At 41.2% G+C, this 23,827-nt stretch overlaps 1 protein-coding gene across 10 annotated transcripts in view; it reads right to left on the reverse strand.

Annotated features, from left to right (window-relative positions):
- The window catches only part of Phactr2 (phosphatase and actin regulator 2), a 261,938-nt gene that overhangs the window by 109,095 nt on the left and 129,016 nt on the right, over nucleotides 1-23,827 (reverse strand). Inside the window, exon 1 of one of the 10 annotated variants that reach the window (XM_031380432.1) lies at nucleotides 954-1,494. The exons of 6 other annotated variants lie outside the window; for them this stretch is intronic. In XM_031380432.1, the coding sequence (XP_031236292.1) occupies nucleotides 954-1,023 (70 nt within the window). In that variant the 5' untranslated portion in view covers nucleotides 1,024-1,494. Of the gene's footprint in view, nucleotides 1-786; nucleotides 1,495-23,827 lie in introns of those variants that run through there. 3 more of the 10 variants (XM_031380437.1, XM_031380434.1, XM_031380439.1) reach the window with 3 other exon arrangements.

Raw genomic sequence — 23,827 nt, forward strand, 5'->3', positions numbered from 1 at the left:
CTGGAATGTTTTATAAACCTTCCTCTGTGCCTTGTCATTTCCTTTCTGTGAGATCCTGTTGATGTCTGTAAAACCTAAGAGTCCATCAGTGGTCACTCAATGTTCAATATGCATGGTCTCTATAAGGTCATGTTTTAGAAATCATCGATGGAGGAATCTCAAAATCATACTTTGAAGGTTTATTTCCTTATCCAATCACATGATGTGTGGACAAACAACTGTTTATCCCTGCACATGGGGACAATGCCAGCCTGCTTGCCTTCCTTCCTTCTAATTTTTTTTAAAAGAAAACTGTAAAAGAAGCATAGTACTGTAGCTCACAAATGTTTCACGCATCTCCATAAAACAAACTTTACCCCTCAAGACGCAGGCTTTCCTAAACACTATGGCTTATGTGTGTAACATAAACAAAACAAGTACATCTGAACCAATTACACATTTTGGGGTAGTTATTAAATATTTAGCATCTTGCCAGGAAAGGGGAAAGCTAGCCGCACTTCTGCTCCCAAAAACAAACCATAAATCAGTTGACAAGCTTGAAAGAATTCAGTTCTAGTCTGTTCGAAAGCCAAGCCTAAGGAAGAGGGGGAGCCCGCGGGAATGTTTCTCCTGCTCTCGAAGTTTCGCCCTTTTTCAAAACAGACTCGTGCGCAAATGGCGTTTCTCGGAACTTTTTGGCTCTCCAAGTTAGCTGGAGAGAAACCAAAGCCCGGGGCACGCGCGCGGAGCTGGGGGCCTGCTCCTGGAACCGGGGCTCTGCAGGCGCCGGCCTGGCCCGGGACTCACCGCTGCCGGGCTGCGGGGACAGCGCGGACACCGAGGTCTGGCCCATGGCGGGTGACCGCCCCGCCGCGCCTCCGCCTCACCGGGCCGCTCCGCTCCTGCGCGCGCCCGTCCGCTCGCCGCCGGCCTCCCGCGCGCTCATCTCGGCCCGCGCCCGCCAGTCCCCGCACCTTCTCCCCGCGCGCGCGCGGGTCGCCCAGCCCTGGCAGCGGCCGAGCCGGCCCAGCGGATGCCTGTCATTCCTCTATGCAGATTAGCTGGGGTCAGGGGTCACCGGGAGAAAAGAGGGGGGCAAGGGCGACAGGGAGCGGAGGAGAGGAAAGAGCAGAGCCCCGGGGTGAGGGTGTAGGGTATGTGTAAGAGGTGTTGGTTCAGCTGCAAGCTGTGGGGGGCGGGGCGGGGTGTGCCAGCACCCCCTGTGGGGGCAGGAGGGCTATCAGAAAACTCCCTTTGATTGTCAAGGCTCAGTGTCCAAGGATCCTCTAGGTGTGAGAAAAAAAAAATCATTAAAGTACTGAGTCACTGGTACTTAGTTTAGGAAAATTTGTTTCTTTAAAGTTAGTTCCTTCCTTATATTGTTTGCAGCATTGCAGCCCTGTTAGAGAGGCCATTGCGTAGCGTTTTCCTCTCTGACAATTATCATCCTTTCAACAAATGCAATAAAGAAAAAAATTAATGGCTTCAGGTTGGACAACACAAGTCAATGATGTCCACAGTGATCTATGTGTGGCATCAACTGAGCATATCTTGACTCTACTACCTAAAACTCTAGCTCAGCTTGGCTATACCTCAAAAGACTCACAGTAGACTCAACCATAAAAAGAAAAGCAATTTATCTGATCAACTATTATGCCCCCAAGTTAAACTAAAACTCCCATGATATGCTATTAAGTCTCAAGTTTCTAAAAAACTATGAATACACTTAAAAGCTTTGTCATTACAGCTAATAGGTAGCAAGCTGAGTGGTCTAGATTCAGTATATATGCATATGTATGTGTGTATATGTGCGTGAATATATACTATACACATGGTACATTAAACAGAAGGGTGGTTACATCAATATATTCTGTTGTGGGCTGTACACTAGGACTTGTGCATATCTTTCTGAATCTATATATTTCATTAAAAAGTACAATCTATTCATGTTGCTTATGCCATCTTTCATCTTATAGTTTATCCTAAAGAACTCTGAACTATAAAAAACAATTGTTCAGTATAAATCTTATAAGATAGTTGGTTTTCCTATTTTAATCATGAAAATCACATCCTTTATGTGTGTATTATTGAGCTCAGTAGGACCTTGTTTTGGTGTTTTGAAAGCCACTTGCTTATCTGTTTCATCAGAGTTATGTGTGGCCCCTCTTCATTGGTGGGGCGTTCTTTTCTTTTAAAAGATGTTAAGAAACTATGACTATTTGGGGGGTGATGGGAAGAACCCTAGGAGGTTCTTTGCATGTTAAGCAGGCCCTTTGCTACTGAGGTATGCAACAAATACAGGAAACACTAATTTTTAAAATGAAACTGAAAGACTTCACCAACACGTGAGTCCTACTTAGGACAATAATATCCACACTGCTGCTCCTCTTCGAGCACACACAAAGTGTTTTGAGAATGCACCCCACTTGGGAACTCAGCAGTGAAAGTCAATGACAATATTTCCGGTTCTTTCATGGCTTTGCTTAAAATTGCGTTAAGAAGCAAACAAACAAAATGTTTGTGGAAGTTGAAAGGAAAGATCTCTTACTATTGTCCTACAGGCAGGGCTTTGCTGATAAGGGGCGGGGAAGCACAGTAAATTCTGCCCATTGAAAGTTCATAATAGGAGCTTTTAAAGATGATAAGTGTTAAACTCAGTTACAATGTTTTCTGCTATCACTATTTCTTCTCTTTGAGAAATCACAGTGAAGGTTTTTTTCCTTTATCAAGTCTTATTCCAAGCATTATGGGGGAAGAGGTACTAACTTTGGGGGATTTGCTTACACACCCACATTTACTTGTTCAAGACTTGTCCTGATTCAATGACTGATATACACTCCTTGGCCTCATCTGGAATTCTAATAACCAGTGATCAAGTTTCACGTTTCCCTGAAACTCTTCCAACCCCCATTACATTACCTTGGAAGCACATCAACGAAACTGCCGGAAGTGTGTTCCCAGGTTCCTTTACCAGGGTGGGACATCCTGCTCCCAGAGTCTCTGCTGGGGCTCCATGTTTGAAGGACCTTTTACCATAGCAGGGAACTTAGGCCAATACATGGAGAGAAAGTCTCCAGCAACTCCCTAATCTCCCTTTGAGGTCAAAGCATAAAGATTAGAGAGTGAAACACAAGGGGATTTTGACACTTGCCAAGGTGGCTCACACTTAGAATCCCAGCGCTTGAAAGGCTAAGTCAGAAGGATTACCATGAGTTCAAGGCCTGAGTGTGCTGCATAGTGAGTTCCAGGCCAACTGAAGATACAAGTAAGATACTGTATCGAGAACAAAACAAAAGTATTTTCAGATAATGTCCTTCCCAGAAGCCTCACTCATGACTTACTGAACTCAGACAAACAGTTCTGGGAGTTGCTCTCATGGGCTTAGAGTGGATGCTAGGAACATTTAATGTTATCTGAAAAATAGACATTTCTATAGAGACTACTCTTTGGGAAAATGTTAAAAAAGATGACTGGCATTGGAGGAAACCAACTGTCTATACTTCTCATTATCGGTCCCCTTGGCCCCAGGCTTCATCCTGGATTTCTAAACTGATCTTTTATTCAGTGATATTCTGGTAGTTATCTAACAGTGGATTTGGGCACCGGTGTGCAGGGAGGGAGGCACACAAGACCCCTTTATGAAAGTGAAAATTTGATGTCACCTGGCTTGAAAACTTCCTTGCAGTGGAACAAGCTGACTCCGGAGCAGAAAGAGCAGAAAGTGCTCCCTTCAGTGCACACCAGCACTTCTGTCTCCTACCACATGGTGCCATGAAATCATCCCATGACTGGATTTGAGGAGCTGTTTATATAAAACCTTCCTAAAAATAGTAGACTAGCATTTACTGTTGTTGTTCTTTCCCACTGCGCAGTCTAGCTCCAATCCTTGAAAGAACTGGGATGTATTCATTTACTTCCAGGGAGAAATGCAATCGAGAGGATTTACTATGACTCTCCCCCGGGAGACACTGTGCTTTTAGGAGCAAACACTTGCACTTGGGAGATTTTTCAAACCCTTCTCCCCATCGCTCAGATTTCCCTGGCTAGTCTGATGTGGGCGTTAAACTCAGCCATCTGGGATATCCAAAGTGACACCTGCACTTGCCATAGACAGAAGGCACTAGGGTAAATTAAAGCATACATGAACCTGGCCTTTACAAATCTAGACTATAACTCCTCTCCTAGAAGCTCAGGGTCCACTTTGCATAAATACAGTTTGGTGACTGGAGGAGAGTCTTGAGCAAACATAGGGAAGAACCCAGACACCATGAGTTCTAATCCCGGGTCTCCATCTTCCTCAGATCTGTCAGATCTGTTCTAGCCACTGCAACTCCAGAACTTGGAGGTAGGTTCTCATGGAGGAGAGAAGAGTTCCATGGACTCCTCCAGAACTCCATGAGTGATGAGAACCACAGTGGCCTGGGAAGCCAGCATGACTGAAAATGGCCATGCCCAAGTTCACTAAGAGTGTTAACATACATCCTTATTTTGGACTTGGCTGTGAACCTTTAACAAATTAGTGACATTTCCTTGGCTAACGTGAATTGTAGAGGTGGCAAACACTTGCCTGAAAGAAGGAGAGAAATTAAACTCAGTAAATTTCTAAGTAGAATTCTTTCTTTAATTATCTTGTTCTCATGATACAATGTTTAGAAGAATCCAGGGAAACTGAAGGACTCTCTGTCTGAAAGGGTCATTTTAGATCTTTATTTGCTATGCATGCACCATGTCGAGATTTACTAAAAGGTTGTCTCTTCCTCCTTCTCTATGAGCCACTAGAACAGCACCTTTTTATTTTTAAGTAGTAAGAATGCTTCAACATGGGTATTCTAATCATGTGATAATGGAGGATTTGTAACCCAGAAACTGAAATCTAATAAGCAAGCATTTTCAAGCTTTCAAGGGAGTTTCTTGTACTTGACTGCCTTCCAGTTTTATTTGTTTTGTTTTATTTCTACAACTTTCTATTTCTTTTAGCATTTGGCTTCATTCTACAAGAGGTAGCCTCCTCAGGAAACTGTGACCAAGAAAAGGCAAATAGAAGGCTTTCTGGGTTTTCATACTTTGGGCCGAAGCTCTGGAAATAAAAGTGGCACTTACACCTTAAAATGTTACTCCATAGAAGCCGCAGCTGACTCCCACTCCGTCTTCTTTAATTTTACAATTGTGGGAGAACACTGGTGTTAACATGACATGCAGCACCACCAGACAGAAGGAGAATTCCAGCTAAGACTCACAAGTTCGGACTTTCTACTTATATCAAGTACTGGAAAACAGAAATGATCACATTCCACAAACCCTGGGCAGAGCAGGAAATTAACCTGTAAGGCAAGTTTTTCTTTCCTATTGTTCGCATACTTTTGTATGATTTATTTCCTGAGTCTCCCTCTGTCTGCTCTCAAAAGCTAACAGGATTAACAAAATACCTTGCCTTCACCCCTCCCTGAGCTAGTCCCAGCCATGAGCTTGGAGAGGAGGCTCTGTGCTTACTTACTGATTGAGCCAACTATTGGAGGATTTACTGAGAAAAATCAAGGGCTGGGTCTGGGATTTCTTTTCCCAAAATCTCTCCCCTATCATAAAAAGCTTGTATAAGTTACTCTGCTTCATCTTCTACGCAGAACAGAGTACAACTCCATAGCATTTGAAATATCAACTGCCATACAATTCAAAATCTTTAAGTCACTAGCTAAAAATCTATGGAAAGTAATCTTCGGAATGCCCTCTCTGTATAGCGGCCTGAGGTACAGAAAATAATAGTTTGGTGTCAAGTCCGATCATTGTTATGGCAACTACTCTACACGTTTCCAGACCCCAACAAGGTGTTTGGGACAATGAGCCCTCAATACATTAGGATAAGCACTTGTGTTGTATCCAGAATACTAACAACTTCAATAGACAAAGCCTCATCTGTATGTGTACTTATGTGTCTTAACTTAGAGTTTCTCTTGCTGCAATGAAACAGGATGACCCAAAAGCAAACTGGGGAGGAAAGGTTTATCTGGCTTACACTTTCATATGTACCAGTGTTCAGTAGCTCCTACTTGGAGGCAGGAGCTGAGGCAGAAATCTTGGAGAGGTGCTGCTTACTGGCTTGCTTATTATGGTTTCCACAGCTTTCTTATAGAACCTAGGACCATCAGCCCAGAAGATACCACCACCCACAATGGGCTGGGTCCTCCCCCATCAATCACTAATTTAGAAAACGTCTTACAGCTGGATTTTATAGAGGTATTTTCTCAATGAAGGTTCCCTCCTTTCAAGCAACTCTAGGTTGTGTCAAGTTGATATAAAACTATCCAGCACAGTATGCATGGCTTATTAATAGTTTGCTGAAGATTGCAAGCCTGTCACAGACTGCCTGATTGAACAGTCACATTTTCAATGAACTAGTAACAACTGAGTACCTCCCAAGAATAAGGCCTTTTATTCATGGGCTTGAGGACAAGTGGGATGGAACCTCTCCTCTTGTGCCAGTCCCTCATGAATATTGTATTTGGGAAGGAGTGTAGCATCCTACTGTGACAGTGACTATACTGCTAGGCATCTGTTCTTCCGGGTGTTAAGACCCTGAACAACATCTTAGTTGTCATCTAAGTCAACATCTTTCCCACATAGACTTAGTGGTTCAGAGAAGATGCCTCCCTCACGATTGTGAAGTGCTTCTTAAACTAAAGAACAATTAAACCTGATGGTAGCATGCAATCAGAATGAACTATTTTCATTGTTTATTGCTGCACCTTTTTGAGGGATAAGTCTCAAATCCTGAAATGCCCCCCATTTCAAGTAAACAGTTCTGTGGGTTCTGGTAAGGAAGTAGTGCCCCATCATACTTTCTGCTGCTCGTGCCTATCCTACAGTTCACCTGTCCCTTCCCTAGCATCGGGTACCTGCTAGCCTGCCATCTATCTGTGATGGTCGATCTTGACTGCCTAGGAGGTCTCTAGAGCATACTCCCTGGGTGTTTCTGGTACCTACTAGCCTGCCATCTATCTGTGATGGTCAATCTTGACTGCCTAGGAGGTCTCTAGAGCATACTCCCTGGGTGTTTCTGGTACCTACTAGCCTGCCATCTATCTGTGATGGTTTATCTTGACTGTCTAGGAGGTCTCTAGAGTGTACTCCTGGGTGTTTCTGTTGAGGGCACTTCTAAACAATATTCACTGAGAGGGGAGAGCTCACTGTGAGTGTGGACCATATTCCATTTTGTCTGAGGCCAAGGTGGAATAGTGGGAGGGAAGGAGAAAGACAGTCAACACAGACACATATTCTCGTTCTCTCCCTCTCTCTCTTCTCTCCATCCCCTCGCCCAGTGTGTGTGTGTGTGTGTGTATGTGTCTGTCTGTCTGTCTGTCTGTCTGCCTGCCTTTCTCTTCCCTCTTGGTTGCCACAACATGACCCTGTTTTGCCCTGTCATACCCATCCTGTGATAATGGACTGAAACTTTTCTTTCATGACCCCCCCTGCTATTTTATCACAGTGACTGTAATGCTAATATACCATCTCTGTAGACTTCTTTTCTGAAATTTCAAATAAATGGAATTATATACATGCTGATTTTTTACAGCTGACTTTCATCATTTACTTTTTAAAAATTAATCGCAGTGTCCTATGTATTCATATTTTCCCCTTTTGTCCCAGGTATCATCCCTTATATGCCTACCTCAGTTTTTTTATTCATCCCTAAGTTAATGATCATTTGGCTTGAAACTGCATTTCATTATGTTTCATTATATAAAAATAGATAACATATTATACTACAGTATGTTATATTTATTGCTTCATCATATATATAACACACACACATAATATCTCCAAAGTACTTAGAATAGAGACTAAGATAAAGGAAATACTACATATAAGATACATACACATATGTAAGCACTCATAGAGCTTCTTCCTGTTCTAAGTGAACAATGAGCAATGGACATAATAAATCAGTACATTTACAAAAGTCCAGAAGACGAAAATGATGCTTTCATAAAAACCATAGAATCAGCCAAGCGGCAATCTGGAAAAACAGTGCTCAAACGGAGAGGGGGGAAAACAGCTAATATGAGTCCAATATTGGAGCATGGTGTATGATTTTTTGAGGAGTCTAAAGAGGCCCTTGAGTCAAGGCCCAGTGGTCCCTGAGGAGGGAAGAGTTACCTACCACATAGCGCCTTGCATTTGACCGGAAGTCCGTGGCTTTTCCTACAAGTACACGATGACAATGATAAAAGCCATGACATGATCTGACTTAACTTTATGATCCTGGTGGCTTCTCATGAAATCAGCTGCATTCCGGAAAGCATAGCTGTAGATAGATATCACCGCGGCTTTCAAATAAAGAATGGAGGGAAAAAAAGAGAGACCAGGAAAATATCGTAGGCTGTAGACGGTGGTAGCTGAGAACAAGTCGGGGCAGTGGGAGTCGTGATATGGTCCCAGACTCCAGTACATTTTGAAGATGGAGTCAAACTTCTTGATGCATTAAGTGGGGCAAAAAGCATAAAATGCTTCAGTATTTTTTTTCTGATCAGTTGGAAGAATCAAACTTTCACTGTAATAAAACCTAGGATGAGAAGGGAGTGGTGCAGGTTGGAAGTTGAAAATTAGAACATTAATTTCAAGATGTTATCCAAGCGGAAAATGAAAGCAACAGTTTACAAGCAACAGGAAAAAGAGACTCAGTCCACATCTACACAGACTGTACTTAAATTGAGTGTGAAGAATAATGGGACAATTTAGCCAGTACTTAGACAGCGCAGTTCCCACTTTAAGGAATCATAATATATCTAGAAGTCAGTAGAAGCACATCTATTATTAGTACTAGGGAGACATAAGTTTCAACTTAGAAGTCTATATCCAAGTAAACAATCATTCATCAAATAAGGGTTGCTTGAACTTTGTCTATTTGTGACTCTGAAACGCTCTAGAAAGTTTTACATGCCTGCAGACATGGGACTTTAGAAAGTAGGCCTATAAATTACTGGTAATAAGAAATATAAGGGGCAGGGACTAGAGAGATGGCTCAGTAGTTAAGAGCACTGTCTGCTCTTTCAGAGGTCACGAGTTCAATTCCCAGCAACCACGTGGTGGATCACAACCATTTGTAATGGGATACGATGTCCTCTTCTAGTGTGCATGAAGACATCACACTCATATATATGTATATACTCATATATATGTATATATATTCATATACATGAACTAAGTAAATAATCTTTAAAGAAAGAATTATAAGGAACTTTATTTTAAAACAATTATTTGGTACATATATACTTTTAGCATTCACTAAAGACAAAGAACATTCACACATGAATGATGTGCATAGACTTGCTTAGTTTTACACAGAGGATCAAATCTTGGGTGAATATGATATTACAGGACACAGTGCATCTATAATAGTTCTCAGAGTTGATCAATATTTTGATTTGTATATTCCTCAAGGCTAAGATTGCTACTTTGCATAAATATACAGTACAAAATAGCATAGGTATATTTAGGGTTAGTTCACTAATTGTTAGAAATTCTATCCTACCCTAAAGCCAAAATTCACTGAAATACAAAAAGAAAAATGAAACTCAAATCTACAACACAAAGTGTAATTTTTAAACATATGATATCCCAATGCAATATAATTTAAAGGGACACTAATGAGATACTCCCAATGTGAAGAATGACAGCAAGAAAACATTAAAAGTCAGTGTTTTCTCTAGTTTACAGGGACTCATTATGCATTTGATTACACTTAAATAGTGAGTGTGTGTGTGTGTGTGTGTGTGTGTGTGTGTGTGTTTATGCACATTCATGAGTTGATGAGAATGCCAAGATGTACAGGTAGAGGACATAAGTTCTGTCTTCCCACCATGTAGGTCCAAGAAATCAAATTCAGATCTTCAGGTTTAGTGGCAAGTACCTCTTAATTTTTTTTTTAAATTTTAAATGTGTGTGTCGATGTCCAGGGGCATGTCTGTGGTTGTGCGCATCTGAATGCAGTTGGCTGTGCAAATTAGGCATTGCGTCCTGGAGTGGGTAGCTATGAGTTGGAAGGTATGGGGTGCTCTGTAATAGTAGCATAAACCCTTAACCCTGGGTCATCTCTCGGACATTGACAATAAGCACTTTTTTTTTTTTTTTTTTTTTTTTTTTTTTTTTGGTTTTTCGAGACAGGATTTCTTGAACTCAGAAATCTGCCTGCCTCTGCCTCCCAAGTGCTGGGATTAAAGGCGTGTGCCACCACTACCTGGCAATCTATCAGGCCATCTTACCAACTCCACATTTGACATCTAAGCTAGTTTTCATGCATTCAGGAATCTTTTAGTACTGCCAAATCTTTTACAACCCTACATCTAGTTATGGGACCCCCTTATAGGGTTACAATCCAAAGTTTAAGGAGTTGTGTACTAAATCAACCATTCACTAAAAATGCTTAATCATTTAAACCTCTCCAGCAAGAAAGAAATTCCTTAGCAAGAAAGAAATGAGCTCAGAGGCAAGTGAGCTGTGCAAGGAAGAACATTGCACACAAGTGATAAAATGATGGGGAATTTAACCAAGTACAGGCTGTACCAAGCAGAGGCAGATGGCTTTTTAGCATCTTTAGGTCCTGATGTTGATCAGTAGGAAGAAAGATGAACTAAATAGTTTAGCTTTATCTAGAATTTTTTTATTTTTATTAAATTTATTTGTTCTCTTTGCAACCCAATATCAGCCCTTCCTCTCTTCTTAGTACTCCCTTCACGAAAGCCCTCCACTATCCCCCCTCTCCATTCTCTTTTGAGAAGGGGAAGCCCCCTTCTGGTTGTCAAACCCCCTCCCCCCCATCTAGAAAAATATCATTGCTCCAAATGGCAAGAAAATTAAAACAGGATTTCAAACTCATGAAGGAAAAAAAAAAAGAAATTAAGAAAAAAATCTCAGCAGTCTAATGTTAAGAAAAATGGGGGTAGGGGTTGAAAAACATGCAAATTAAGATGGTCAAGTTCAAATTAGTAAATTTTATAAACAATTGGAATGAAACACAGAAACTAAATAATTGAAAGAAACAGAAATATATCTCTTTGTTTGACAATTACAATAGACATGCCCCAAACAGCAAGGGTTGAAAGCAAACCTAAGAACAGTGTGGTATTGGTTATTTTTTTGTTGTTGTTCCTGTGGTAAAACACCAGGCTCAAAAGCAAGTTAAGGAAGAAGGAGTTCAGTTTGGCTTATGGTTCCAGACGGATAAGAGAGCCGTGGGTGGCAGTCATGGCTGCTCCAGCAAGGAGCTGGGAGTGCACATCCTCAGGCACCATCTGGAACCAGAGAGAGCTACCTAAAAGTGGGTTAAGGTTTTAAACTCTCAAAGCCCAACTCTAGTGACACACTTCTGTCAGCAAGGCCACACCTTTCAAACTTCCCCCAAACAGCACTACCAACTGGAAACCAAGTGTTCAAATCCCTAAGCCTATGGTGGACATTCCTCACTCAGACCGCCATAATCATTGCATCAAGAATGCTAACAAAAAGACAAACTAGTCTATCTGCAGAAGTAATACATTAACTATAAAATTTAAGTCATGATTATGAAGAGCAGAGACCTATTATACCGCGGTAGATTAGTTTAAGAAGGTGCGTGGATTATAAACTTGTATGCTCCTGAGAACAGAACCATGAACAATGTAAAAATATGTGGAATTGCTAAGTGGATGGTTATGTAATAATGTGGAGAATTTTCCAACATTCAACAAAATGTCCTGAGATTAAGAAAACAGGAGGGCATTTTTATAGTTAAGGATTTGAACAACCCAATTAACTAAACTTAATACAACAGACATCTTTGGAGATGGAGACTGAAAAAGTAGCAAATATATCTGAGTGGTGGAACACTTGTCGGGCATGTTTAAAGTCTGAAAGAAAAAGAAAGAAGGCAGACATAAAAAATATATACATTCAGTAAATACTGTATGATAAGAGAAATCTCAAAGAAATGAAAGAACTGAGGGATGGTGATCCCATAGGAAGACCAACAGAGTCAACTAACCTGGACCTCTGAGAGCTCCCAGAGACTGAGTCACCAACCAAAAAGCATACACAGGCTGGTCCTAGGCCCCCCATGTAGCAGAGGGCTGCCTTGTCTGGCCTCAGTGGAGAGGATATGCATAGTCCTGTAGAGACTTGATGCCCTAGAATAGGGAATTACAAGGGGGGGAGACACCCTCTCAAAGGTGAAGGGAGGATGGGTAAAGAACTCTTGGATGGGGGACTGAGAGGGGAGCAACATTCAGGATGTAAATAAATAAAACGATTAATAATAATGAAAATAGAAATCATATTATACAATCCTCAACCTCTGGCCATGGTCCAAATTGTCTAGTTAAAATCTAAACCAACAAAGAAAACAATTTTTCCTCATATATTTGTATAAACCCAAATCAATACACTAAGAAAACATAGGAAATCATATCATAATTTGTAAATTATTTAGTACTAAGCCATCATAATATGCTGGGAAACGTGTAACGAGGCTAATTGATGATTAGAGTTCTGGTTTTGTGTTTATCAAAAATCAGGAAAGAACATACAATTCTATCATACATTGAATTAGGTAGTATTAAGCTGTGGATGCTAAAAAACAGGAAAAAGGGGAAAGAGGTGAGACTAGAAATAAGAAAAATAAAAGCAACAATAAAATAGGGCTTAAAAATCAAGATTCATGATTCATTGCTTGGCATTCTCGTTCACACGAGTGGAAAGCATGGTGACTCAATGTACCCTTAGAGACTGACCCACAAGTACAGATGGAAAAAGTAATTGGAATGCAGGTGAATATAATTTAAGATGAAAGGACTTCCTGGAGGTTAGCCGAACTGAAACATTGCTACTAGGGAGGCAATTTTAAAGTTATTATTTTGCATTTGGAGGGAGGGGGATACAAATAAATTTGTAGTGTTATTCAAACCACTTTATTAAATAACTCAGAATCCAATAATGAAAAACAGATGAGGAACTATGCATTCGTATTTTTATCCCCTGTAGAGTAAGTACATCTCTGTCACATTTTTTTATTTGTCGTATAATTGTATCTTCAAAACTCCGATTGATCTCTTAAGGGACTGGGATAAGTAATTTCTTATGTTCAGCAGGTTTAACTCCAACAGCTCTCTCTGTACTCATATATTCCAGGAATTTTGAAATGGGGTGGGTGGGGAGGGAGTATAACTTTAATTCCTTAAGAAATGCTCTGATATTTTAGAATGCAAATTTAAGCCTGCGAACCCCTCCAAGTTAAACAACCCTCTGGGGAGATGTGTGCATATTGCAGAGGCTCTTTAATAAAGAGTGGATTCCAGTTACTGCAAATTACTTCTCAATTAGGGAAAGTTGACACAGTCTCCAAGCAGGTGACAAAGATGGCAGCCAGGAAAAAGGGAGGGAGAGAGGTGCGGCCTGGGAGTTTGCAGGTGTTCTGACTTAATCTTTCATCAAAACAAGATTTATTCAGGGGGAATTTATATAATCACACGATTAGAAAGCAGACATACAAAATGCACTCAGAACGGTGCCATTTTTTTTAAATCCAGTTTTTATTCCCCAAATTCTCCAAGTAGACAGCTTCCAATTTTAAAACACACAGGGAAGTTGTTATGAGTTAGGAAAGGGCTCAACAGAGGAGGGGGAAGCATCCGGAAGGCATTTTTTTTCTTGCAAAATCATTCTTATACCCTAGAGCATCTATTTGTTTTTCTGTTTAGCAGGAGAAAACACTATAGAAATTGCTTTTCTATAAATATTCCAAATGCCACATAAAAGCCCACAGCTTCTACTATTTCTTCAAATTATTTGATTTCTTCTCTACAGCCTTGTATGCAGTGTTGTGAGTCAGTGACACATCCATTGATTTGTTTCTGTGAATGTAATATTTACATTTAATGAAGAGACAGTCACCAATAACATAGATTTCCCAATTGGGTTTGCAATTTTAGGGTGATTATTTTTTACCTTGTTTCTATGTGAAATCATATCTCACCTCATTTAGAGTATTTCGTTTTATGCAAAAGCACTATGAATATTTTAGTTGCATTCCATTATTTATGCCAATATAGGAATATCTGGTACCTGAAAATTGATATTACTGTCTGAAGAATGAGACAATTATTCAGCCTGCCAGCACCGTAGTTGTTTACAATTCATGACTTACTTTCTTCCTATCTTCTGTTTGGAATTATCTAAAACCTTGCCTCTTAAATGTCTGTTTCTATCTTCTAGAAGGTTTAAAGGACTCTCCTGCCTTTAGGTTTTTATTATCTGTCTATTTGAGTTGATTGTCAATACCTGCCTTCTACTTCTCTGATATTTTGTTTTTAAGAGGCATGCCACTTAGAGGTGAAGTCCTCTGGACCCTTATCTATGCGTCTCCATAGTAACCTCCTCGGTGGTATTTATCCTCTGGCTGTTCATCTATCACACACCTTGCATTTAATATCACTTGGAGTGACATGATAATGGTTAAGAAAGCATTTCCTTTTGTAACTCCAGCAGGATAGGCACATTGTTAAGTGCCAAGCATTTTACACAGGAATGAAAGAATCAATGATTGATCCTTATCAATATACCATTTACACCTGTGAGTACTAGAAGACATGGTTAAAGAAAATTGAGGATGCTGAAAAAATGCTGGAGGACCGGCTTCCCTCAAGGCTTTCCAGCAAGCCAAGTGTCAAGAGAACATCATTTACAGAAGTGCCTGAGTTTGCCTCGGTAATTGAGAAAACAGAAGATCTGGCTATTACCGTAATAACATTTAATATGCACCTACTGAATCCTCACATTTAAATTTTCAGTAGGCCCAGTTATAGCTCTATTCAATTTCTCTTCTGGGAAAAAAAAAGATCTATTTCCTGTTAAAGTTCGGTTTGTTTGACATGTAGCATGCATGCCAAAGATCATTGAAATGTAGCATGCTTATGCTAAACAGAGGTATTCATTAGCTGACAATTAGTACAGATTAGCAAACTGGACAGAAGCTTCTAGCTAACGTTGGATGAAGGGAGCATCAACTCAATGAGATAATATCAATTTCTCTACAGTTGGGGGCATGGTGACAGATGCTAAGGGGACTCTTTGGTGTCCACACCATTGTGTGACACTGACATCTTGAGAGCAGGTAAGGCCTATGGCTTTCCTCTAACCAACATACAACGAGTAGGCTGCATGTGATGATGAGCATGGGGTTGAATTTTATAACACTCTAAAACCTGTCTTGCTATAGGATACTTGCTTTCCTTCCAGTAAGAAACAAGTCACCATATTGGTAAGCTATAATATGAATGTATCATGAGACTAAGAACATTCCACACTCAGGTTCATCACAGATGGCAAGAAACTGAGCCATTCATCAGTCTGGCATTCTGTAGGAAAGAGATGCTGTTGCAGCCAGGAGTTAGGATACATAGCCTTCCCCAGCCAAGTCACAGCCCTGACCAACCCATACCTAGACTTCCTTCAACATTCTGATACTCTGAAGGCCTAAACATAACAAGACCTTAGGCAACACTCTATCCCAAACCCCAGAATTTGAGACTACTGGTGCTGTTGAAAGCCACTTAATTTGTAGTAATAGTGTATTTGCCTAATACTACCTACCCCAAATATAAAACTCTGACTAAAAGCCCAAAGAAAATGAAGTAAATTGTTCTCTACAGGTAGGTGGATAGGTAAGGTGAGGATTAACCAATGTGACCTGTATATAAAGGATAAGAACTCAGTCTTATACTGAACACCATAATTTAACATCAATCACAGCAGGTTATCTAGGTGCTGGAGATGGTTCAATGGTTAAGTGCACTTGTTGGTCTTTTGAGGGGCTGGAACTTAGTTTTCAACAACTATATTTGGTGTCTTCCCCCCCCACACGCACACCCCGACCCTGCAACTCCAGTTCTAGATACTTGAAGCTCTCTTCTGGTATCCATGGACACACACACACACACACACACACACACACACACACAAATATGTATAAAAAGACACTGTCTAAATATACTCTATTGAGATAACATGCTGAGAAAAAGAGTCTGAGCACTGTAATTCATTTTTCAAGATCTGTTTTCAGTTGCTACCTGAGCTTTGAGAATTTTATTTTAAAATATATTCAGACGAAGAAGCTCACTGGCAGGACAACAGAGTCAACAGACTACATATGACTTCTACAAAGTAGAAATGCGTGTAAGATTATGTTTTTTCATATATCATAGATTTAAAAATCTATGCAACACAGACCCTAACCCTTTTAGAACTCCTTTGCAACTGAGTGGGAAACCTTGTAAGTGTTCCCTAAAATAAAGATGAGTGTATAATCCAAGGGTCATTAAGGATATACAGCAACTAAAACTCTCAGACAAGGATAGGAGGATAGAATAACTGGGAATTTGTACATTTATCTGGCAGTGTCTATAAACACACACCTAGCCTATGACTCATATGTTCTATGTGTCACTTGTCCAAGAGAAACGAGAACATATATCCATAAAAAGACTTCTTCAAGATTATTCCTTACAACTTCATTTATTTGTCAGCCAAGATCCTCCTGGATAGCCCAGGCTGGTCTCAAAGTCAAGTGACCCACCTGACACAGCTTTTCCACCATTCTCCACATCTTTATTCTGTCTGTTTGGCTTCTTTGGTTGCTTTCTCCATGCTGATGATCAAACCTAGGCTGTAAGCATGGCGGGCAGGGCAAGCTCCCTAACCCTCAGCAACAAGCACAGCAGGCAGTTATACTCTTTAATTGCCCAGAATCAGGAACAGGTCAAATGACTGTAACCAGGATGAATAGATAGTAGCACAGTCATTAGAGGAATCCTATCCAACCATAAAACACTGGGTGCCAGGCCTAGAACCCCCCCCCAGAAGTAAAGGTTTTATTCTCCCAACTGCCAGGCGTGTTGCCCAAGATATCCCTCAGCTCTTAGAGACTTTCTGAAGGGGAAGTAGGGACAATTCCTCAGGCTGAATCTGGCTGAATTCACAAGGGAAGAAAGACTGCTCCATCAGTGCAGGCTGGCTTCAATGGCATCTGGACAAGGACCGTGGGCAATCCTGAGGGACCATCCAGTGTTCCTCCTGGTACTGCAGTCTGGGGAGGTTGGTGGTATTTGGAGGCAGGCACCTCCCAAGTCTCCTGGTCCCTGTGCTCATTCCTACCTCCACCCTTTCCAAGGCTGTTGATTCTCAGTGAATCCCCAGCATTCTGACCTTCCTTCTTTCCCATGGAATCTAACCCAAGCTATGGACTCTAACCCAACCATTGAAGACCTTGAAATAATTTCACCAACTTAAAGAGGTAAGGACAAAACCACACAAAGCTCTAGGACTCGGAAACAAATGCCTAAGGAAGAAAGCCCAGAGAGTGGGGAAGGACTGGGGCAGGCCTGGAGACTCTTGGGAAGTGGATATATCCTTTCTTAATCCTGATGGAGTGTGGACTGCAGAGACGTAAGCAGATGTCAAAACTTAAAGAAGTATTCTCTCAAAGTATGGATGTTTATTTCACTGTGTATGAAATGGACCACATTTTTTTAAAAAGTAATAAATAAAAAGTAACCATATCAAACTTGGTTTGAACTTAGGTTCATGTAATTACTTAGATTTCACTGTAGCCCATCAAGCCTTTGTTCTTTGGTTGTTTTGAACCTATGTTTTAGAATTAGCAAAGCTGTTATGCTCATCGCTCTGAGGATTGCAAAATCCAATTGGCTTGCCCTTTCAGTCTGTCATAATTAAAAATGTTATGCTAATCAGTGGTAGCTCCAAAGGCCTTGAAAAGGCACTCAATTGCTTCTTATGTGATGAATCTATTCATCATCATGGCTGGGCACAAAGTTCACCCAATTACAAATGCAGCTACCTGTATCCTCATTTAGCATTGCTGTCTTAGAGAATTCTTGATTGGGTTTTAAAATCATCAAATGCAGGCTATTACAGCCAGGAAACTCTGAGACATCCCTCAGTGCTCATGACCAGCTTAACTTTGCAGGGACTGAGTTTGAGCATCATCGCAGTTTCCCAGAGATAGACAGGAGTAGATTGAGCCCGTATCCTAGGACACAAACCATTGGGCATGCCTGCTGCACAGAGTCTGGTGGCTCCTTTGTCCCTTAGCTTGGAAATCTCCATCCCGCCCCAAGTATACTTTAAATATGACTTCTTACCACCACCAATGTTTCTTATTTTACAAAAGCTTCCAAAGTCATGGAAAGATTCAGTTTGTGTTCGAGGGGTGGGAAATACCTGTAATCCCACGGCTTGGGAGGCAGGAGAAGAGATATATAGTTCAAGGTCATCCTTGTCTACATACCAACTATGAAATTAACCTGTGCTACATGAGACTATAAAAGACACTGAACTTGTTAGAAGTCTTTTTTTTTTAACCACAAACTAGAGGGAAACAGATTACCTGCTGCCTGTCTGTACCCTTTTCTCTCATATGACAACCCACAGGAAACAATATTGGGAGAATTCTATTTCTCAGTAGATAGATAAGGCTATAAAACTGACTGTATTTTACTAAGAATTCCAAAGAGTACGGTGGAGATTCAATTCACAAAGCCTATGACTCAGTCATTTAAAAAACTATGTAATCGAGTACTTTCACGTGTACGTACAGAGCTGTGTCAGCATTATTACCATTAATGTCGTATTTTCATCACTGCGACAAGAGTCCCTGTACCCAAGAGCATCACTTGTCTCCACCATCTTCCCTGGTCTAGGAAACCACTAATGTATTTCCTTTCTCCAGGAATATGCCTATCCTGGATAACTTATGTAAATGGAATCATGCAACACTTACTTTTTCCTCCTTGGTTTACTTCACTTAAAACATTAGCAAAATGTTTTCAATGGTAGTTTATGGATCAGTTGTGATTGTAAAAAGAGAAAGAGCTATAAGAATATGTTCTGGTGAGGTGTGGGGGGAGGGGGTGCCTCTGCAGGTCCATGCCAAGGCATCCCTCCCCCTGAGGGACCAGACACAGCAGGTATAGTATAGAATAGAGTTTATTTAGGGCATGGGGAGGGGAGTTAAGAGGGCCCGAGGCAGAGAAAGGTACAGAGAAGGAGAGTAGAGAAGTAGGGGCCAGTCATGACCACGTGGAGAGAGGGGAAAGAGAATGGGGAGAGAGGGGGAACAAGGGGGCAAGAGGCAAGGGAGAGAAACAGGAGTAAGAGAGAGAGGAGGGGACAAGCAGCCCCTTTTATAGGGCCAGGCCTACCTGGCTGTTGCCAGGTAACCATGGGGAGGAGCATACCTGGCTGCTGCCAGGTATCTGTGGGGGTGGAGTTTAGACAGAATGCTAACAAGTATCAATTCATTTGGATTCCTAAGCTCACTTACTATATGGAGATACTATATTTTATATTTCCATATACCAGTTTGATGGAATTTTGTGCTATTTCAACTTGTGTCTGTTATGAATGATGTTACTGTGGGTTTCACAGACCAGTTTTTAGTGACTACATGTTTTCATTTTTTTTGGCCACATACCAGGAATTAGGTGGCTGGTAATGGTAACTCTCTGATTCATTGCTTAAGAAACCAGAGCCAGAGACATTTGCTTATGGAGTGAGAGCAAGCCTTGTGACCTGGGCACCAATATGAAGGCAGAAGGAGAGGGAAGAATTTAAAGAGATGCTCTCTGACCTCTATGGCACATGCTACACTTATTTATGCTAAACAATAATAAACAAAAAAAAAATCAAAAAAGAAACTTGAAAACTGTTTTTCCAAAGTAGCTCCAATTGTGTGTGCGTGCGTGCGTTCGTGCCTGCATGTGTGTTTGTGTGTGTGCACCTACTTTTGTGTGCATACACCAAGACACCTACCAATACAAGAGAAGGGGTCAGATCCCTTGGAGCTGGCATCATGGGGTACTTGAGGGCTGAGATACAGATTGGGAACCAAACGGTGGTCTCCTGCAAAAGCTGTAAATGATCTTAACTGCTGAAGCATTTCTCCAGCCTGTGACTACTGTGGCCTTCATTTGCATTCTCTGCTGGTCAGTGTTAATGAGCATCTCTTTATATGTATATTAGCAATTTGTGTATCCTCTTCAGACAAGCACAAAGTTCTCAATTTAGCTTTTCCTTTTGTTTGTGTCTTAGGCTTTTGGTGTCACGTTAATGAACCAATCCTTTAACTCAAGGTCATGAACAGTCACACCTACTGGTTTCTTTGAAGAGTTTTAGTTGTAGCTCTTACACTTGGGTTTGTTTTTCAATTGTGAGTTAGCTTTTTATATGCTATAAGGTTGAGTACTCATTTTGTTTAAAAATACTGATAAGTTGATGATTGATTGATTGATTGATTGCTGTTCTGGTGATAGAAACCAAAATTTTGCCCATGGTCAAACATTCTCTATCTGTGCTCAAACCTTAGATCCCACTTTTTTCTTTTTTGCCATAGTCCCATTTACTGGTAAGATGATTTCTTCTCCTTTGAATTGTTTTCACAGCCTTATTAAAAGCCAGTATTCTATAAATGTGAGGCTCTATTTCTAGAGTCTCCATATTGCTATATTTATTCTACATAAAAATACTCCATCCAAACACACTTTCCAACTGAAAGCCGAATGGATCTGGAAAGCCAGTTAATACACTGTCTCAAAGCAGGACAAGCAAATCCGGTGTTTTCACTTTTGCTTGTTTGTTTGTCTTCTTGCCCATCTCCACAGCAGATTAACATAAGGGACATAGCAATATCCTTGGAGAAGCAGGCAAGGCAACAAGTTATAGTTCAGGGACAAAAGGGGCCAGGACAGCTTTATTAGGCAAGAGGGGAAATACCCAGTCACCTATTTTGTGACAGCTTTCCCCAAATCTAGAGGTGAACCTCAGAGCATCATGGGTCAGCTTCCTGATGTGTGCCCTGCCTAGCCTTGTTTTCAAAGCACCAAAGTTCAATTGGAAGGGCCTCTTCTGGGACCGCTGGGTCAGAGGACTCTGGGAAGAAATTTGCCTGCAGTGGGGCAATTCAAGGAGAGGAAGTCCAGTCCTCTTACTTCTCAAGTTTGCCATTTACTCCTGGAGGGGAGTAAGTTTGTTCCTGGGAGCATTGGTGGTATTTTAGTGTCTGTCAAAGTGTTTCAGGCCTTTTTGATCTTGGAAAACCTTGGATGCTCATGAGGAGGGATTGGGTGATGTTCTTGCTCAAAGGGTACTAATTATCCATTTAGGGATCCTGCCCAAAAGTGACCAGATTTCAGAAAACTGTGACAACACACACACACACACACACACACACACACACATACACACACATACACACACATACACACACATACAGAGAGAGAGAGAGAGAGAGAGAGAGAGAGACAGACAGACAGACAGACAGACAGACAGACACAGACAGAGAGAGACAGTTAGACAGAGACATACACAGAGAGAGACCAGGTGTGTGGTCAGACAATGCTTATCTCCAGGTGGACATTCAGTTTCATTCATCTTATAGGCAGGAATCAATGATCTATTCCCAGTTAAAAAAAAAAAATCCCTCCATTCTGACCAGGTCAATGAGGAAGTATAAGGACCACTTCTACCACCATCCTGGCTTCCCAAAACCCTAAGTTTTTCCCAAAACCCTAAGTTTTGGAACACAAACTCAAAATTGTCCCAGCTTAGAGGCAATTAGCCCCCCACCCCCAGTAAACAAGAGTAGCACTCTGTGTGTACTCACAAATCCTTACAAATCCATACATTCCATGAAGAAAAATAACCTGATATACTATGGACAATGTTCACTCTAGAAATGCTGCCTTGGAAGATTGTCAGCTAAAATATTTGACAACATAGAGGCCAAGAAGTGTTTAACTCCTCTTGCCTGGCTATTGACTCAGTATAACTTTCCTTTCCCATTATATTTATTTAAAAAGAAATTATTAGGAATTTCACATTGTCTCATAAACAAACAAACAAACAAAAAAAACAGAAACAAAACCCACAATTCATTTCTGCTTTTTTGATACCTATCAGAATGTTGAATGTGTTAAATAATGTCTTTAAAAGCTTTTTGTCAAAGATCCTAGAGTTCTTTCTTTTAAAATTGCCCTGCTCCCAAATAGACCTCCTTACACCCCACTTGTATTATGAGTAAGAATTGGAAACATTTAGTCACATTTTATATTCAAGACAAATCTTTGATTACTGTATTTCTTAAATTTTCTCTGACTTGTCACACACACACACACACACACACACACACACACACACATCTTTCATCTAGTTCACCCTTGGAAATGAATGCCACTGTGTATATGCAGATACACAAATGAGTCCTGTCCCTCAGAAGCAAGGCCTGGGAACTTGTGCTCATTCTTGGTTGATCATGCACTGGCCAATTAGAAGTCTGCTCAGAGGCAAGCTCTCGTTGTCCCTTTAGCAGACATTTAGGACTTACACATACCCATTCCAAGGAGGAGAAACAGTCATAGGAAGAGCTATTTGCCTGCTTGAAGTACACCTTGCACAACACTCGTGGGTCCCATCTCCAGCACCAATGCTTCTGAGACCTTTCCAGTCAATCCTTTCTTCCAGTTAGACCACAGGCCAGGTGAAGATGCCGCTCTCCACTTGGCCTTCTCTTAATACTTAGCAACTACCATCACCACAGCCTTTTCTTGGCTCAGCCCACTTTGTTTGTTCCATTCCCTGCCTGTCCCCATTCTTCTCCCTCCTATGAGGGACAATATGACTTGGAGACAATCTGATCCATGTACGGCACCCGCCATCCTTTGGATGTAATTCTCAGATGAAATCTACATGGAATTATGATTATGATGTTCTTACTAAAGAATACATAAGACAAGATGACTAGATGAGCCACCCCAGGATGAAAATGAGGCTACAATACCCTTCTCCACCTCATAACACCCACCATTGTCACAGGCCTAGTTTTCCCCCAGACAATAAGCAATTGGCATAGGAGGAAGCTTCAGTATGCAATGAATGCACGGTTCCTACATCCCTGCCCTCATGGGTCTCATTTATGCCATAGATTACATAATATCAGAACTTTTAAAACAGTCTCCGAGTATTACAATCATGGTCCCCACTCTCTCTCAGCCTCCTTGTCATCTCTACTGGTGCTGTAGTCTCACTGTGACCAGTCGATAGCCTGAGGTCCACACAGTAAGAGGCAGTTAGACCCAGACTCTCCTGTCAACCTAGCCCCTCCACTGGCTTTCTGTCATATCTGTAAATAAAAGTAAAACCTTTAAATCCTTATCCTAGGCTACAAGGCCTTGACAAGTTGGCCTAAATTGGCATCTGCAGTGGTTTGAATAGGTATGGCCCTCATAGACTCATGTATTTGAATGTTTGGCCCACAGAGAGCGGCACTATGAGGAGGCTTGGCCTTGGAGTAGGCATTGCCTTGCTGGAGGAATTCTGCCACTGTCTTTGAGGTCTCCTATATTCAAGCTATACCCTCTGTGGCATATAGTTTCCTGCTGCCTGTGGATCAAGACGTAGAACTCTAAGCTCCTTCTCCAGCACCATGTCTGCCTGCATACTGCCATGATGAGAATGGACTGAACCTCTGAAACTGTAAGCCAGCCCCAATTAAATGTTGTCCTTTGTAATAGTTGTTGTGCTCATGGTGTCTCTTCACAGCAATGAAACCCGAGCTAAGACAGCATCCTAGCTGCTTCCCCGGTGTGCTCTGTTACTCAGTCTTTGTGTTCACATTGGTCCCATGTTCCTCTAACAGAAGTGCACACTCAGCTCAGGGCTTGTACTGGCTGGTTTGGTGTGTCAAGTTGACACAGGCTGGAGTTACCACAGAGAAGGGAGCTTCAGTTGGGGAAGTGCCTCCATGAGGTCCAGC

This window comes from Mastomys coucha, unplaced genomic scaffold (genome assembly GCF_008632895.1).
Source record: "Mastomys coucha isolate ucsf_1 unplaced genomic scaffold, UCSF_Mcou_1 pScaffold2, whole genome shotgun sequence".
NCBI classification, from domain to species: domain Eukaryota; kingdom Metazoa; phylum Chordata; class Mammalia; order Rodentia; family Muridae; genus Mastomys; species Mastomys coucha.